Here is a 15136-nt window from a genome sequence, read left to right on the forward strand (position 1 = left end):
GAATAAGGTCACGTTCTCGGGTACTGAGAGCTGGGGCTTCAACCTGGCTCTTGTGGGGGACACCAGTCAACCCGTGACACAACCCCGCCTTCCGGCCCCTGCGTGGCCAGTGTAGACTGAGGGAGGGGGCCCGGTGGGGGACAAGGCAGGAGAGCCCTCTGCACGCTGTCCCACAGGTGGCCGTGCTCAAGACACAAGATTGCAAGGCAGACAAGTCTTGGGCGATGGTGTCAGCAAGGCTGTGTGGTCACGGGCTCTCAACGTCACTGGACGCCAAGCCAGTAGCCCCCCCCGGTACAGGGCTTGGCTCCCTGACAACCCCACAGTCAGCAGACCCTGCCCCTCCCCGCGACAGGGAGCTCACTACCTTTCCCGCGCTCATGCTAACCTGACCCAGGCCCCGCCCCTGCCCAGGCTGGTCGGGGCAGTGGGAGGGGAAGCAGACTCTGGCTCGCTGTGACACAGGGACACTTGTAGCCTAGATTATGACAGAGCAGACATGACTTGAGGGTGGCCTTGCAAGCCAGAGTGGCCCTGGTTCCGGTCTTCGAGAGCTGATGCGTTCGTTCAGGCGCTTGGGCACGAGGTCAGCAAGCTTATACGGGGGCCTGTGGAAAGGGTTGGACACAAGCCGGGTCTGGCAACAGTATTGAACTTCTGGGGCTCCTCCCGCCCTCAGGGAGCCTGTGTGTCCTAGCAAGGGAGAGGAGAGTGGACAGACAGACAGACAGACACGATAAGGTGGCTGTAGGGGTGGGGCCTCTCGGCCGTGGGGGCAACAGGCAAGGGAGGGAGGCTGATCTCCAGAGCATGGCCCTGCAGGAGGAGTGTGGGTGAGTAAGTAATGGGGTACGGGAAGAGTGTGCCCGGCAGAGGGATCCGCCTGTGCCAAGGCTTGGGGGCACGGAGCCCCGAACAACAGCCCGTCTGGGGGCATCTAGCCAGAACTGTCGCTGTGGGAGGCAGCAGGCTCGGGGCCGGGCCGCGGCCATGCTGAGGGGTTGACTTCTGAGAGCACTACACCAGGAGTCACGGGAGGGCTCCAGGCTGGGTGGGGGGTGGCCAGCGAGTCCCCCACTGGTGTGTTGGGGATGGTTCTGGACTGAAATGGTGGGAGTTCCTTCTACGGAGGAAGGGGACTAGGGTCTCTCGCGCAGACCTGTGACCCTAGAGCCTAGTCGTGAGCACACGGTGAGCAGGGTGACAGAGCTGGGCTGTTTGCACGGGGATGTGCGCGTCCCCTCCCGCCTTGAGGGCGGTAGGACAGAGTGCACGAGAACCCGGAGGTTCGGGTCGTGCGGCTCTCAGAGCTGTACTGGGGGCTCCTACAGGTAGAGGAAGGTCAGTGAGAACACATGTCCATGCGGAATAAAGAAGTTTTGGAGCCGTGTCATCCGCCCCGGATGAGCTGAGCTGAGCAGTGAGCTCCCCGTTCTACGAGGCATTTAAGCTGAGACCAGATCAGGATTCTGGAAGGGCTCCTGCCTGGAGAAGATCCCCCCAGGACTGAGGATGGGTGGCGTTCAGGGCTGGCGGAGTGAATGGTGGGTCTGGCCCTGGTGTGGGAGACTCGAGGGTCCAGGGAGAGACCCTCCCTGACACCCCCCCCCCCTCCCGGGGCAACTAACCCCACAAGGCGGCGAGCAGCCACCTGCAGCCGTGCGCACCCCTCCGTTTGGCCACAAGAGGACACCAGAGGCTTGGATTTGAGGCCTTCGGGTGAGAAGGTGTGTGCCGTGCTACCCCGGGTCTGCTGTCCCTTCTGGGGGTTGATGGGCGAGGCATACTCCTGTGCCTTAGTTTCCCCTTATCTGCAGAACCTGAGGAAGCCCCCAAAGTCTCTGAAGACAATTTCCTAGCCCCGAGAGGTGTGAGTAGAGAGAGCCAGGAAGGCTTGGGGCCGCGTCCAGAGAAATGCCAAGTTTTTGAGGCAGGAAGGAGCGGGGACAGGGGCCGGCGGCCTGCAGTGGGCACCAGCGATCAGGAGGTGGGCTCTGCGGGCAAGCGAGGGAGGCTTGTGGCCCCAGATGGAGGCACCTGGGCCCCGTGGGGTGTGGCCGGCCACCCCAAAGAGAGGTGCCAGAAGGGCGCTCGGCGGAGTTTTCTGCAGGGGTTCACGGTGAAGAGAGAGCTGGGGTATAAGCAGACTGCGGCCCCACCCCCCGCCCCCCTGCAGATGTGGGGGAGATCCCAGCGTGGCCAGTCCTGAGGCTGTGGCCATTTGGAACACCCAGCCGCTGGCCTCTCCCAGCTGTTGGCTCCTGAGTCACGGATGGAGGAAACTCGTTCCAGCCTCCCGGATAGATGTCACCTTCCCGCGTGTGTCCATTCACTCCCCGAATACTGATCCAGCACGGGCCCTCCTCCACGCACGGGGACGCTGGTACAGGAGGCGCTCGGGACTTAGGAGCCCTAACCCAGCAGGGGCTGGAACAGGGCGGGAGCAAGAGTTAGCCAGGGATGCCGCGGGGAAGGGCATCCCAGGCCGGAACAGCCCTTGCGAAGGCCTGGAGGCGGGAGGGAGGCAGCCAGGTGGCACCTGGTACTGAGCTGGAGCTGGGGGTCCCCCCTCCACGCCCTGCCCTGATCCCTCGCTAGGAGAGAGCTGCACAGAAGCTGGGGTGGCCCTTCCGGCACCCCCCTCACCCCCCCAGTTTTGGAAGAAGGGCCTGGAAATATGAGCCAGACCCAGGCAGGGGTACGGGGAGCAGGTCTGTAAATGGCGCCATCTGTATGGTTAGCCGAGGAACAGATGGGCGGGCCCCCCTCCCCCAGCCCCTCCGGGCCCCGTGGGCGCTGCACCCACACTTACGCACACCTGCACGTGTATCAGCGCGTGGACACACACGGCTACACCCCCCCCCTCCCGCCCTCGGGGCCGCCCTGGTGCCGAGGGTCCTGGGGTTCCAGGGGGAGGAAGGACTTAGACCAACTGGAGTCTTAACCTGGGACAGAGTTTGAAGCAAGGGGGCCCGTCTGGCTTCTGCGAGGGTCTCCGACTGTGGAACAGATGGGTGTCCCCATGTGGGTCTGGACAGGCAGACACCAGCCCGGGTGTGCCTGTCCGAGGAGGCACAAGTGGCCATTGTACTGGGGAAACGTGAAGCCACGGTGGGGGGTGGGGGGTGGGAATCACCAGGAGACGCAATACCGTGGGCTTCGTGGGCTTCGCAGATCTGAACCGAGCCTGCTTCTTCATCGCCTGCCTTTGCCCCGGGAGCTGTGCCCGCCACGGGTCCTTGGGCAGGCGTGCCACCTGTGCCTCGGTTTCCCCATCTGTCAGGCAGGGGCGATACCGGAACCTATCTCGGCTGTAAGGATTCAACGGGTTTAAGTCCGGAGCTCGGACCCGTCGCTGGCCTGTGAGCTGTTGGGACAGAAACGTTGTCTGTCGGCTGCACGGCCCTGGGCAAGTGGCATCACTTCTCTGAGCCTTGTCAGCAAAGCTGGGTTAACTATCCCCCTGGCCCCAGGCGGCTTTCCCCTGTGGCCGCGAGCACATAGTAGGTGCTCACTACGGGGCTTGGCTGGCGGGCGGGGAGCCGGATGGGCCTGGGAGGCATCAGAGAGGGACGGCCTCGGCCCCTCGGCTCCTGGCTCCGCAGAGAGGGGCTGCAGCCTGTATTTCCACGCTGCCTGACAACATTCTGGAAAATAACATGTTATTCCCGCCGCTGCCTGGCTGGGCCCGTGCAGTTTTCACAGTAGGCGAAAGGCCCCTCTGTTATTTCCACAGCTTAAGTTCCCCTCTGGGCGCCGAGCTGACGGGAAGCAGGCAGGACGCTGGCAACCATTGTGTCTGCGGCCTTCTCTTCCTCCTCCCCGTCGTCAGCGCCCTGGGGTGTCAGATGAGTCTTTATTTTACGCAGGCGCGGAGAGGCAGGGCAACCCTCCCAGGGAGGTGGGCTCAGTGCCCTTGAACTAGTTCCTTCTCTTTGGACCTCAGTTCCCTGTCCGTTCAGAGAGGAACCGAGGAGCAAAGAGCCCTCAGGGGTCACCTGGTTGCACCCATTCCCTGCCCCCCCCCCCCCGGCAATTTATAGATGGGGAAACTGAGGCTCAGAGAGGAGACACGATTCCCAACTGGATGGATATGAGTCGTCAAAGGACCACGGAGCCCCAGCCCTGGGCTGGATCTCTGGGTGGGGGTTAGATGGGGCCAGGTGGGGGGAAGAAGGCTGAGGTGTGGACAGCTGGGGGCTCCCTAGAGGAGGACGGGGATCTCGGCGGGGCTAGACCCCCTGCCTCACACATGTGTGCGCCCCCTGAAGTGTGCTCGCCCTACCGTGTTCCCAGACAGGTGTACCCCCGTCGGGCCACACGCCCCACACCCACACCGCTCGGCTGTGTACTCAGAGTCCTGGATTCTAATCTTGACTCCACCTAAAGGGCAGGGGCCGGGGCTTCCTCTCCAGGAAGGAGGCTCATAACAGTCCCCACCTCAGAAGATCTCGGGGTTGGAGGTGGGCCTGCCCTGAGCAGCCCTCAGGCAGGTTGTCGGCCGTCACACGGTGCCGTCCCTGCCCCCAGCCCCTGTCCTGTGGCTCCCGGTGATCCCCCCCGTTCCGTGTTTCAGGGAAATGACCAGGTCCGGTTTGAGCTCACCTGCTATTCACTGGCCCCTCAGATTAAGGTAAGATGTTGTTCCTCCCCCGAAGGTGGGTGCTGGGGGCTAATGTCACCGGCGGGGGAGGGCAGGGTGTGGAGTTCTGGGAGGTCCCACGGACAGGGACAGAGTGCCCCTGAGTCTCCAGGTGGGTGGTTCCCTTCTTGCTCGGGAGAGACGCTGTGCTCACGCCAGCTGAGAGGCCACGGCACCCTCTCTGACCATTAGTCCTCCTGGAAGGCGCTGCCCAGGGGCCTGGGTAGGTCAGAGCACTGGACAGAAAGACATAGCCGCCCTTTGGCCAGTGTCCTTGGTGCTCCCGGGTCCGGCTTCTCGGTTCCAGGCTGGAATGGTTCTGGGACAATGTTGGCCTGTTTCTAGGAGCTCATAGCACACCCAAGGTCGGGGCCACCCAGCTAAGGCCCTGGCTCTGCTCCGGCTGCCTGAGCCCTGACCCCCTGCATCCTGGATCCTTTCCTGGGTGGAAATCACCAGGATCTGGGAAATCAACCGCCCCTGCCCGTGGCCTGTCGCCCAGGCATGAGAGCACACATCAGGACTGAGTGTCGGCCACCGCTGCCTCTGTCCCCCCACCAGCCTGGCCTGGGGCCTGGGCCTGTGTCCATCTATCTTATCTGTTCCCTTCCTCCCTCCCTCTCTCCCTTCCTTCCTTCCTTCTTCCCTTCATTCCTTCCTTTCTTCCTCCTTCCCTTCCTTCCTTCCTCCCTCCCTCCCTTTCTCCCTTCCTTCCCTGCCTCCCTCTCCTTCCTTCCTTCCTTCCTTCCTTCTTTCCTCCTTCTCTTCCTTCCTTCTTTCCTCCTTCCCTTCCTTCCTTCCTTCCTTCCTTCCTTCCTTCCTTCCTCCCTTCCTTCCCTCTCTCTCTCCCACCTGCCTTCCTTCCTTCCTTCCTTCCTTCCTTCCTTCCTTCCTTCCCCCCTTCCTTCTCTCTCTCCCGTCTGCCTTCCTTCCTTCCTCCCTTCCTTCCTTCCTTTCTTCCTTTCTCCCTTCCCTCCCTCTCTCTCCTTCCTTCCTTCCTTCCTTCCTCCTTTCCTCCTTCCCTTCCTTCCATCCTCCTTTCCTCCTTCCCTTCCTTCCTTCCTTCCTTCCTTCCTTCCTTCCTTCTTTCCTCCTTCTCTTCCTTCCTTCTTTCCTCCTTCCCTTCCTTCCTTCCTTCCTTCCCTCTCTCTCTCCCGCCTTCTTTCCTTCCTTCCTTCCTTCCTTCCTTCCTTCCTTCCTTCCTTCTCTCTCTCCTTCCTTCCTTCCTTCCTTCCTTCCTTCCTTCCTTCCTTTCTCCCTTCCCTCCCTCTCTCTCCTTCCTTCCTTCCTTCCTTCCTTCCTTCCTTCCTTCCTTCCCTCCCTCCCTCCCTCTCTCTCTCCCTCCTTCCTTCCTCCCTCCCTCCCTCCCTCCCTTCCCTCCCTCCCTCTCCTTCCTTCCTTCCTTCCTTCCTTCCTTCCTTCCTTCCTTCCTTCTGTATTTACTCAGATCAGACCCTGGGCCAGGCTCCAGGCATACAATGAGTAGACAAGGCTGGGCCACAGAGCTGTAATGTGCCATCAATGGGAGCCCTATGGGTAATTTACGTTTTTCTAGCAGCCGCATCAAAACAAACCGATAAAAAAACACAAAATAAAAAGCGACGGGTGGCCTCATTGTAATAATATGTACTGCATGTATGTCCTGAACCCTGTGTACCCCAGTGGTGTCATTTAACCTGCCATCGATGTGAACACATTACTCATGAGAGTTCTGAGTCTTCAAGCTCCTTGTGCTTTGCGGTGGCAGCACATCCCAGTTGGGACCGGCCACATTTCGGGTCTCGGTGGCCACACGTGGCTCCTGGCTGCCGGACTGGACAGGACAGGCCTAGGTCTGAGCTCCTTCGAGGTCCCTTCAGGCTAAAGCTGCAGAAGACGTGTCTCCTCCTGAGCACTGAAGGAGCCCTAAGAGGTTTCCTTATTTGTTTATTTAAAAAAAAATTTTTTTTAATGTTTACTTTTGATAGAGAGAACGTGAGTGGGGGAGGGGCAGAGAGACACACACACACAGAATCCAAAGCAGGCTCCAGGCTCCGAGCTGCCAGCACGGAACCTGACGTGAGGCTCGAACTCACGAGTCGCAAGATCATGACCTGAGGCGAAGTCGGACACGTAACCGGCTGAGCCACCCAGGTGTCCCTTTTGTAAAGTAGAACATCTTTCTCTGTCCCTTTAACCAGCCAGCAGCTGCTTGCTGGGTGGGAGTGACCTGGAGGGAAGCTCTAATGGTCCCCAAACACTGGGCAGCTAAGAAGCCCTCAGCAGTGGCTGCTTGCTAGCTTGTCGCAGGCCGGTGGCCATGGGGGCTTTCTCTTGACCCCTCCTCCCTGGGTTACCACAGCAGCTTGGGGGAGGAGGGCAAGGTGTCTGGTTTCTGGATCTCTGTCTGCAGAGGCCGAGCCGAGGGGCTGGGATGGGGCTGAGGGCAGGGGCCAAAGCTGAGATGAGATGAGACCAGAGGGTGCCCCCCATGGCTGAGCCTGTGCCAGGGGCAGCTTGCCATCAGAGGCAGGGGCCTGGCTGGCTCCAGGGCTGGGTGGGGGCTCTTCTTGAGGACCTGACCCTTACACCCCCAGGCTGATGGGGCCCCCCGTGAAATGAGCTCAGTCCCCTCCGTCAGGCTGTGACTCCTCTCCCTTCCCCACCCAGCGCAACTCCGGCATGCAGAAGGCAGGAGAACAAGAGAAATGGGTTGAGAGCACCATGCGTTGTCTCTGAGCCCTGCAGGGCTTCTGCAGTGGTGTGGACCGCCCCCCACCCCCACCCCGGGCAGGGGTCGGGGGTTGCTAGCCCTCTGACCGGGGGTCCTCGTAGGAAACCTGAGGCCTGTCTGGTTCAAACCCTCAAGTCTCAGAGAGACGGATGCCTGGAAAGCCAGAGAACCCTTCTGGGGGCCACAGGGCCATCCTGCCGTGGAGCTTGGGCCTCTACAAAGCACGCCCCCCCCCTCCAGTGTAGCAGGTCCTGTCCATCCCGTGCCTAATGGGGTACCACTGGCCACCCCACACGGACTGTATTCTCTCCGGGGGGGATGCAGTGGGGGACTCCCCACCCAGGTGACCGTTGGAGTCTTGGGCCCCTTAACAGAGAGGCCAGCTCTGTGGCCCCAGGGCCAGAAGAAGCCAGCATCTGGGCTCTCCCACATCTGACTCCTTGTCCCCATGCCCAGGTCATCGCTCCCTGGCGGATGCCTGAGTTCTACAACCGGTTCCAGGGCCGCAATGACTTGATGGAGTATGCGAAGGTATGGCTGAGTCCCCCCCGCCCCATCACCCCCAGCCCTGGCCCTCCGGGCATATCCCTTCCAAGGGGCTGGACCAGCAATACAAGGCTAAGGCTGATCCTTATCCTGGGGGGGGGGGGGGGGGGGTACCGAATCTCTGTCCCAGCTGCCTCCCCCCCCCGTGGCACCTGTCCCCTGGGCCAGCCCCACGGCGGGCGCTGTGGTCACTACCTGGGCTGGGCATCTCCACGGAGAGTCTCCAGTCCGCCAGGTCAGAGGGTGACAGGCACCCCGTGCCTCCCCCTCCATGGGAGGTGTGAGTGAGGTGTTCTTTGGCCCTCCGTTACCTGGCTGCTAATGGTCCCCGGCGCTTTGCAGGGAACAGGTAGGCACGCTGAGGGGCAGTGGCAGACAAAGGCTGGTGTCGAGCCAGCCCTTTTGAAGTACAAGTTGCAATAAAACATATTAGAAGTTTTGCATCAAGATCCTTAGCCGCTCCCCAGGGCACCTTTCTTTTTAGCGACTCAATGGCAGCTCTTGACAAACAGCCTCAATCAATCAGACGGGGGGGAAAAGCGACTCGTTGCACACGCCAGCAAATTGCTCAGGTTTTAAATAGCAGTCACCAGGGCTGGCTGTGAGCCCTCACCGCAGCCAAGGTGCCGCGTGGTAGGGGACCCGGCGGGGACGCGGCCCTGCCCCTGCCGCCAGCATCCCATTAAGACCTGGAGGGCTTGGAGGAAAGATCTCCTGTACCATCTGTTGTTTCATTATTAAGAGGGGAGTTTACAAGAGGAAGCCCATATGTTGCCAAACAAATTGTCAAATAGCAGAGCTATTAAGAGAACCCGGTTGACAGGGCCTCCCCCGCCGCCCCCCCCCAAGCCCTTCGTCTCCTTGATCCTGAATATGGAACACGTTTCATCTTTAAGAATAATGAATTGGAACCCCCACCCCGAACTACATTCTCACGACTGCCGTCCTGGTTCAAGAGAGGGCCAGGGCGACCCCACGTGTGGCCCTTCGTTTCCGTTAAGCCCCACACAAAAGCGGCTCCTGGTTTTCCCAGCAAAGATGAATTTCCTTCCCAGATTTTGGGGGAGAAGTCACTTCACTGAGCTTCTGTCCCCAATAACCTTAGGACAGGAGAGCATGGCGGGGAGGGGGGTGAGGAACAGGCGAGTCTGGGGCCCCAGGCCTTGGGTTCTCCTCCCCCCGCCCCTCGACGACGGGCGGGCAGTATCTGCATTGAGCTCCAGGGAGTCTGAGCACATTCTGGGAGGGAGGCCGTGTTTCTGCACCCAGGAAATGACCAGAATCACTGAACAGCAACCAGGCTTTGTCCAAAATTCAGAGCCAGGCAGCTGATTCAGCTGAGACGAAAAATCAATGGGGCTTTGAAAACCCCTGCTTTCAAGACCCGTAAGTTACCAAGGCCAAAAGGTGGGGTCGGAGACCCGCAAACATGTGTTGCCTGCATTTTCCATCCAGCCCCCCCAAGCCATCGTCCAAGGGGGAAAACACTCAGAATCACCCGTCCTCAGCATTGTCACCCTAATTAGTTTCTTTTAAAAAGCCAGCGGACAAGCCAGGGGGGGCTACAAAGCAGGGCGGTTGCTGCATACATGTTGACGAGGGTTTTTTTTGTCTCAGTTGCAGTGAGAATTTCTTTGCCGGCGGGGTTGGGGGGGGGAGCCTCAGGACAGAGAGGGGAGGGGAGACAAAAATCTCTTTGGAGGGGCTGCCCATCCTGCCTTCCCTCTCTCGTCTCCTTGCTCCGACCACGACCAAGGAGCCCCAGTGGGAAAGAAGGCAAAAGTGTTTGCAAACCATCCCCCCAAACGGGCTGCAGGGAACCCATCTGCTGGCTTTCTCCGCCCCCAGCCCGGGACGCCAGCGCCTGCACAGGGTCCCGGTCCCCACAGCTGGCCCACTCTACCTGGAGGGAGCCTAAGGCCAGCACGTGCATTTGACTCTTGGCAACCTGGCGGGGAGACAGGCGGCCCCCCAACGCTGAGCAGCCCTCTAAATGGGGTGTTCTGTTTGCCCACAAATTCTCGAGTAGATACGGACTTACAGAAACGTTCCCCTGGTAAAGCTTGAGAAAAACGGCTTAGAGGGCTTTTAGCTTCATTTACCTTGAAATTTTAAGGTGGGGCTGAAGGAAACCCAGGGGCTCCCTGGAGGAGGCTGGAATCTTACAGTCGTGGGAATAAGTGTGGCTCAGGGTGGCCCGACCAGGAGAGGCAGAGTGGTGCTGGTGGGGGCTACGGGGCTGAGGCTGGCTAGGTCTAGGACCACAGAGGGCACGGTGCCGAAAGGGGGCTTGGAGGCAAAGCGTCAGGTGTCACTGCCTTAAAGGGGCCTGGCTGGGCCCCTCAGCTGCCTCTGCCCAGTAAGCGTGTGTGCGTTAGATTCCGGCCGAGTATCCACCCAGGGCAGCGTGGGGTAGCTAAGGGGGTCAGCCTCCTCCTTATTCGGAAAGGGCCTTCACAGTGAGATCGCCAACAGCCTTTCAGACCCAGGGTCTCGGGTGGGATGAGTTTTCTCCTTGCACGACGGATGGAACCATTTGGGAAGCAAAACACGATTGGAACCAAGAGAGGAGGATGGAGAGGGTGCGGATCGGCCCAGGCTGTTCTTTGCAGGGTTGCAGAGTGATGGGTGTGGCCGTTGCGCCAGGCAGGGGGAGAGGGGTGCCTCCCAGAAAGTGCCAGGCCCGTATCGTAAACAAGTGTCGTGGGCTAGAAGCCCTTTGCTTGGGGCACAGATGGCTTCCGCGGTGGAAGTTTGGACCCTTCCAGCCCCCCCCCCCCCCGCTCAGAGGGTCGGGGACCCATTCTAATGCTCAGAATCTTCTGGAAGGAACCTCCAAGGTCAGTCTCCACTCCACGACGTCGCAGACACCATCCTGCGGTTTCTGCACGTGCGGGTCCAGCCACAGGGCCCTCACTCTCCGTGCAGCCTGGAGGAGGGGAGGAACACTAGAGCGGGGCCCTGGCCTTGACTGCGTGGTGACCAGTGTGTCTGCAGCCTGGAAAGAAAACCAAGGCAGCCGGGCCTGCCCCTCAGGCCTCCTTCACGCTGCCTCACTCCCACCCCCCGTGTCACTTCTTACCTGCAGCAACACGGAATCCCCATCCCGGTCACCCCCAAGAACCCGTGGAGCATGGACGAGAACCTTATGCACATCAGGTAAGGAAGACGTCCCCCGCCTGTCCACTGCCCCGCCCCGTGTCAGGGAGCACCTGCCTGCTCAGGGCAGATGTCACGGTGACCGCATGCGTGGACCGACCCACTTGTAGCTCATTGCACGGCCCTCTGGGGGGTAGATAGATGATAGGCACCTGGCCTCCGCTGGGGTATCCGGAAGGCTTCTCGGAGGAAGTGACATTTGACATTCAAACTTCAAGGATGAGAACGGACTGGACCGGCCGAGGTGCACGCAGTGTTTCAAGCAGAGAGAACAGCATGTGTGAAGCGCCCCCCCCCCCGAAGATGGGAAGCCCTGGGGCCGTGCCCCCCCCCAGAAGATTGAGGGAAATGTCCCAGGGTCTTTCCTACAACCTGCAGTTCCCACAGCCAACTATGGTGGGCTCAGAATGTTCCAGGCGGGGCTGGCAGCGGTTGCTTTGGCAGAGAAAGAAAGGCAGGGCAGACTTGTGTCGGGCATGGTGGGGGTGGGGGGCGTCTCCCTGCCCCTCCCCAGCTGATCCCCTGTCTTCCCTCTCCCCCTGCAGCTACGAGGCTGGAATCCTGGAGAACCCCAAGGTAATCCCCCCCACCCCGTTTCCTGTGAACGGGCTGCCTGCTCCGGGCCCGATGCTGTCTGATGTGATTGTAGCCTAATTTGAAATTTCACGGGGGCCGGGTGTGGGCCTGGGGCCGAGCCCTGCCTGCGTCCAGATCCTCCCCACCACCCCCCACCTCCCCTCGCCGCCTCCCCACTCCATGCTGCTGCGTTTTGAGACACCCCCCCCCCCCCCACTCCCTGGCTCTCTTTTTCTAATTGCCGCCCGAGATGAATAGGGGAAGGAAATATTTCAGGACAGCATGGAGAGAGTGTGTGATTGTAAGACAATAAAGAAGCAATTAGGCAGATGAGACACTTGTAGGAGGGCCCAGGCTGTGCCCACCAGCTCTCAGGCCGCTAGTGCTGCAGTGGGGTGGGGGGTGGTACAGATTAGAGCCTCAGGACCCATTTGTCTGCGTTTTCTGCTTCCACGGCAGCCCGAGGCAGGCCGCCCTGATCCCGGGTCCCCAGCCTCCCAGGCTGGCCAGGCTGGGCCTCAGCCCTGTTTGAAGTTTAGGATTTCTCTCCCTGGGGGGTTTCCCTTTGTATCTCCCCCTGCCACCGTGGGAGATGGGGGCTGGGGCGGGGGGGGGGGTTGGTGAGGGGCGGGGGGGGGACCCGGACGAAATCTATCCTGGGAAAAGAGAAAAATCTCTTTGTCCCTGAGGGAATGTGTCTCCATTCCCTGGCCCAGCCCCACACCAGGGCGGCTGGTTTGGGGGTGGGGTGAGCTGCTGGGTGGCTGACGTTAGGGAAGAAGTGTGCTGTGTGGGGTGGGGGTGCTTGGGCAGCGGGGTCTGGGGGATCCAAGAAGGCCAGCTGGGGAGGGGGGTGCCCTGGTGGTGCCGGTGAGGGTCGGAGAGCTGGAGCCCCTGCCGGGAGTCCTGGGGGGGCCCCCCCGGAGGGACCAGGCCTCTCCGGCAATGTGGGTGATATTGTAACAGCCTCCCAGTGACCATTTCGGGGGCCAGGCCCGGGTTTAGCTTCTTCTTGGGTTCCTTTCCTTGGCTCCTAGCCATAAGCCAGTCCTCATCTTACGGGAGAGGAAAGGGAGAAACCAAGGCCCAAAGTTAAGTGGCTCCCCCCACCCCACCGCCTTCCTAGGGCACCCCATCTCAGGAGCTGGCCCTCCTGCCTCCGTGGTTCCCCCAATGCCCGCCCCCACCCACACTCGGCTCTGCCCAATGTGTCACTCAAGAGAGCCTGCACCCTTGCCCCCTGGGGGCTGATGGCCCCACGGGGCTGCTGCCTGCTGGCCACAGGTTTTTCCAGTTCATGCTCTGCTGACCCCATGACACTCAGGCCAGCCACCCCTAATTAGCCAGTCAGTCAGCGCCAAGGGGGGCGGGGGAGGCTGAGCCTGGCAGAGGCAGAGCTGCGCAGAGGCAGGCTGTGACCCCGACCCCTTTCCAAACATCCTGTGGCACTCTCACCCACCAAGGGGCGGCTGGGGGGGCGCGGGGAGCAGAGCCAAGGCCAGAGGGGAAAGTGCCCCTTGGGCAGTGCTGGGGGTGCAGATGGCTGTGTGACCCTGGGCAGACCCTCCCCCTCAGGCCTCCTGTCTAACGAGGGCGGTGGATGGATGCGTAAGGGCCAAAGAGTGTCTTTGTAGGAATTCTGCCACCCGCTCAAGTTGGGAAGGCTGGGGCCTCAGGCCCGGAGCTAAGAAACCGGGCTCTGAATCCTGGCTCTGCCCCTTGGTGCTGTGCCGCCTCGGGCAAGTGACCCAACCTCTCTGAGCCTTTGATTCCTCACGCACACAGTGGGAAGCCCCAGCCAGCCCTTCCCTTCTGCGGCTCTTGGCCTGTCCCTAGCGCAGGGCGACGACACCTCGATCTTAGCGCCGGGCTCCCCGCCCCCCCCCCCCCCCGCCCTCCTTACACAAAGATTCTTTGGGGGATAAAGGGGCCAAGATCCTCGCGGGACCCCTCTCATCGGGCAGGGAAGGCTGGGCTGGGTATGAGTGAGAGGAAACATCGTTCCCGCTGGGCAGTGTGGGGTAAGGCTGAGGACCCCACGGTCCGGCTCTCCGGGGCCTGCCCAGCTTGGTGGCAGGGGTGGGGGGGCTCCCCCAGCCTAAACCCCAGGACCCCCCCCGCTTGCATCTCTAGATGCCCTGTGCATGGTGCCAGCCTCCACCAGCACCCCCCCCCCCCCCCGCCTCACCGGCAGCCCTGGCCCCCTTGGGAGGAGATGGGGAGACAGCTTAAGGGAACGGGGGCCCCCTCCCCCTCTCCAAAAAAAGCCCCAAGACCTGCCGAAGGGAGGGTCTGAAGGCAGATGGCGGAGCCATTTTCTGCCTCCGTGAGGGCTGATTGAAGGGCAATGAGGCAGCTAATGCGAAGAAAGATAGAAATTTACTTGCTTTAACTTCATACGGCACACAGTGAAAGAGTTCATTCAGTCGCCGGCCCGCCATATCTGATGGATGAATAAACCATTTTCAGCATCGACCATGCCTCTACATCATGGTTTAGTTCATGGGCCATTTGCTTCCAATTTCTCCTTCTCGGCCCTGTTTCATGCTTTCTTTCGGCCTCTCCCCCCACCCCACCCCCCACTCTCTCTCTTTTTTTTTCTTCACTCTCTTCCCTCCCCCCCCCCCCGCACCCCCCCCCCAGATGACATTGGAAGTGAGCCCTCCCGCTGGGAGGGATAAATAGATGGTATTGATACTCGGCAACAAACTATTTGTCATTCGAACTGGGCTTTTAGGAGGGAGAGTAAAAAAGAAGGCAGGCGCCCGGCCACCTCGGAATGCAAAGCAAATGTCACTTGATTTCTATTCAGTTATTTTATTTAATCGGTGCTGTCAGGGTGTCGGAAACCGGCAGGACAGCTGCATCCGACGTCCACGGCAGAGTGTGGGTCGCTGGCCGTGCGGCTCTGCCCGCCTCCTCTGTCCTCCCAAGTACAGGCCATCTCGTCCTCCGTTCCCAGCTTCGCAGAGAAGCGCGGCTGGAGGTCAGGCAGCGCTGGGGGGGGGGGGGGGGGGTGCGGGAGGAAGGAGCCGTGGGTGCGGGACCGGGGACCCTCAGCGCTGGCACCCCGCTTGGAGTTCATCCTGGGCTGTGGGGAAAGGGGCTGCGGAGTCAGGGGGGACACGCAGAGGTCCAAGCCCTGCTCTCCACTTTGCCTTTTGGCCAAGGACGGTTTGTCATCGGGCCTGCCTGTATCCAAGGAATGCGGTGGTCGGCAGGACCCAGCGGTGCCTGGGGACCCAGCGGTGCCTGGGGAGCTGGGCATTTCTCTGAAACCACGCGAAGCCTGTCCCCACCGTGCACGATGGTGGCTGTCTCGGGCCCAATCCCTCCCGCTGTTTCTCAGCCCTTTGGTTTCGAAACCAGCTGGGGAACAGCAGGGGGTGATGGGAAGAGCACTGAACAGGGAGTCTAGAGTCTACACTGGGGGAGGGGGGCGGGACAGGCAATATGATTGGGTCAAGCCACTTCTTTGGCCTTGGTTTTCCATCTCTGCC

The 15136-nt window shown here is 60.9% G+C and overlaps 1 protein-coding gene across 2 annotated transcripts in view; it reads left to right on the top strand.

Annotated features, from left to right (window-relative positions):
• Positions 1–15136, top strand: part of ASS1 (argininosuccinate synthase 1) — a 52895-nt gene that overhangs the window by 13494 nt on the left and 24265 nt on the right. For both annotated transcript variants that reach the window (XM_078436358.2, XM_081790961.1), the window contains exons 6-9: positions 4577–4633; positions 7812–7886; positions 10990–11060; positions 11606–11636. In XM_078436358.2, coding sequence (XP_078292484.1) covers positions 4577–4633; positions 7812–7886; positions 10990–11060; positions 11606–11636 — 234 coding nt within the window. The remainder of the gene's footprint in view (positions 1–4576; positions 4634–7811; positions 7887–10989; positions 11061–11605; positions 11637–15136) is intronic.

Source organism: Panthera onca, chromosome D4 (genome assembly GCF_046562875.1).
Source record: "Panthera onca isolate mPanOnc1 chromosome D4, mPanOnc1 haplotype 2, whole genome shotgun sequence".
Lineage (NCBI taxonomy): Eukaryota > Metazoa > Chordata > Mammalia > Carnivora > Felidae > Panthera > Panthera onca.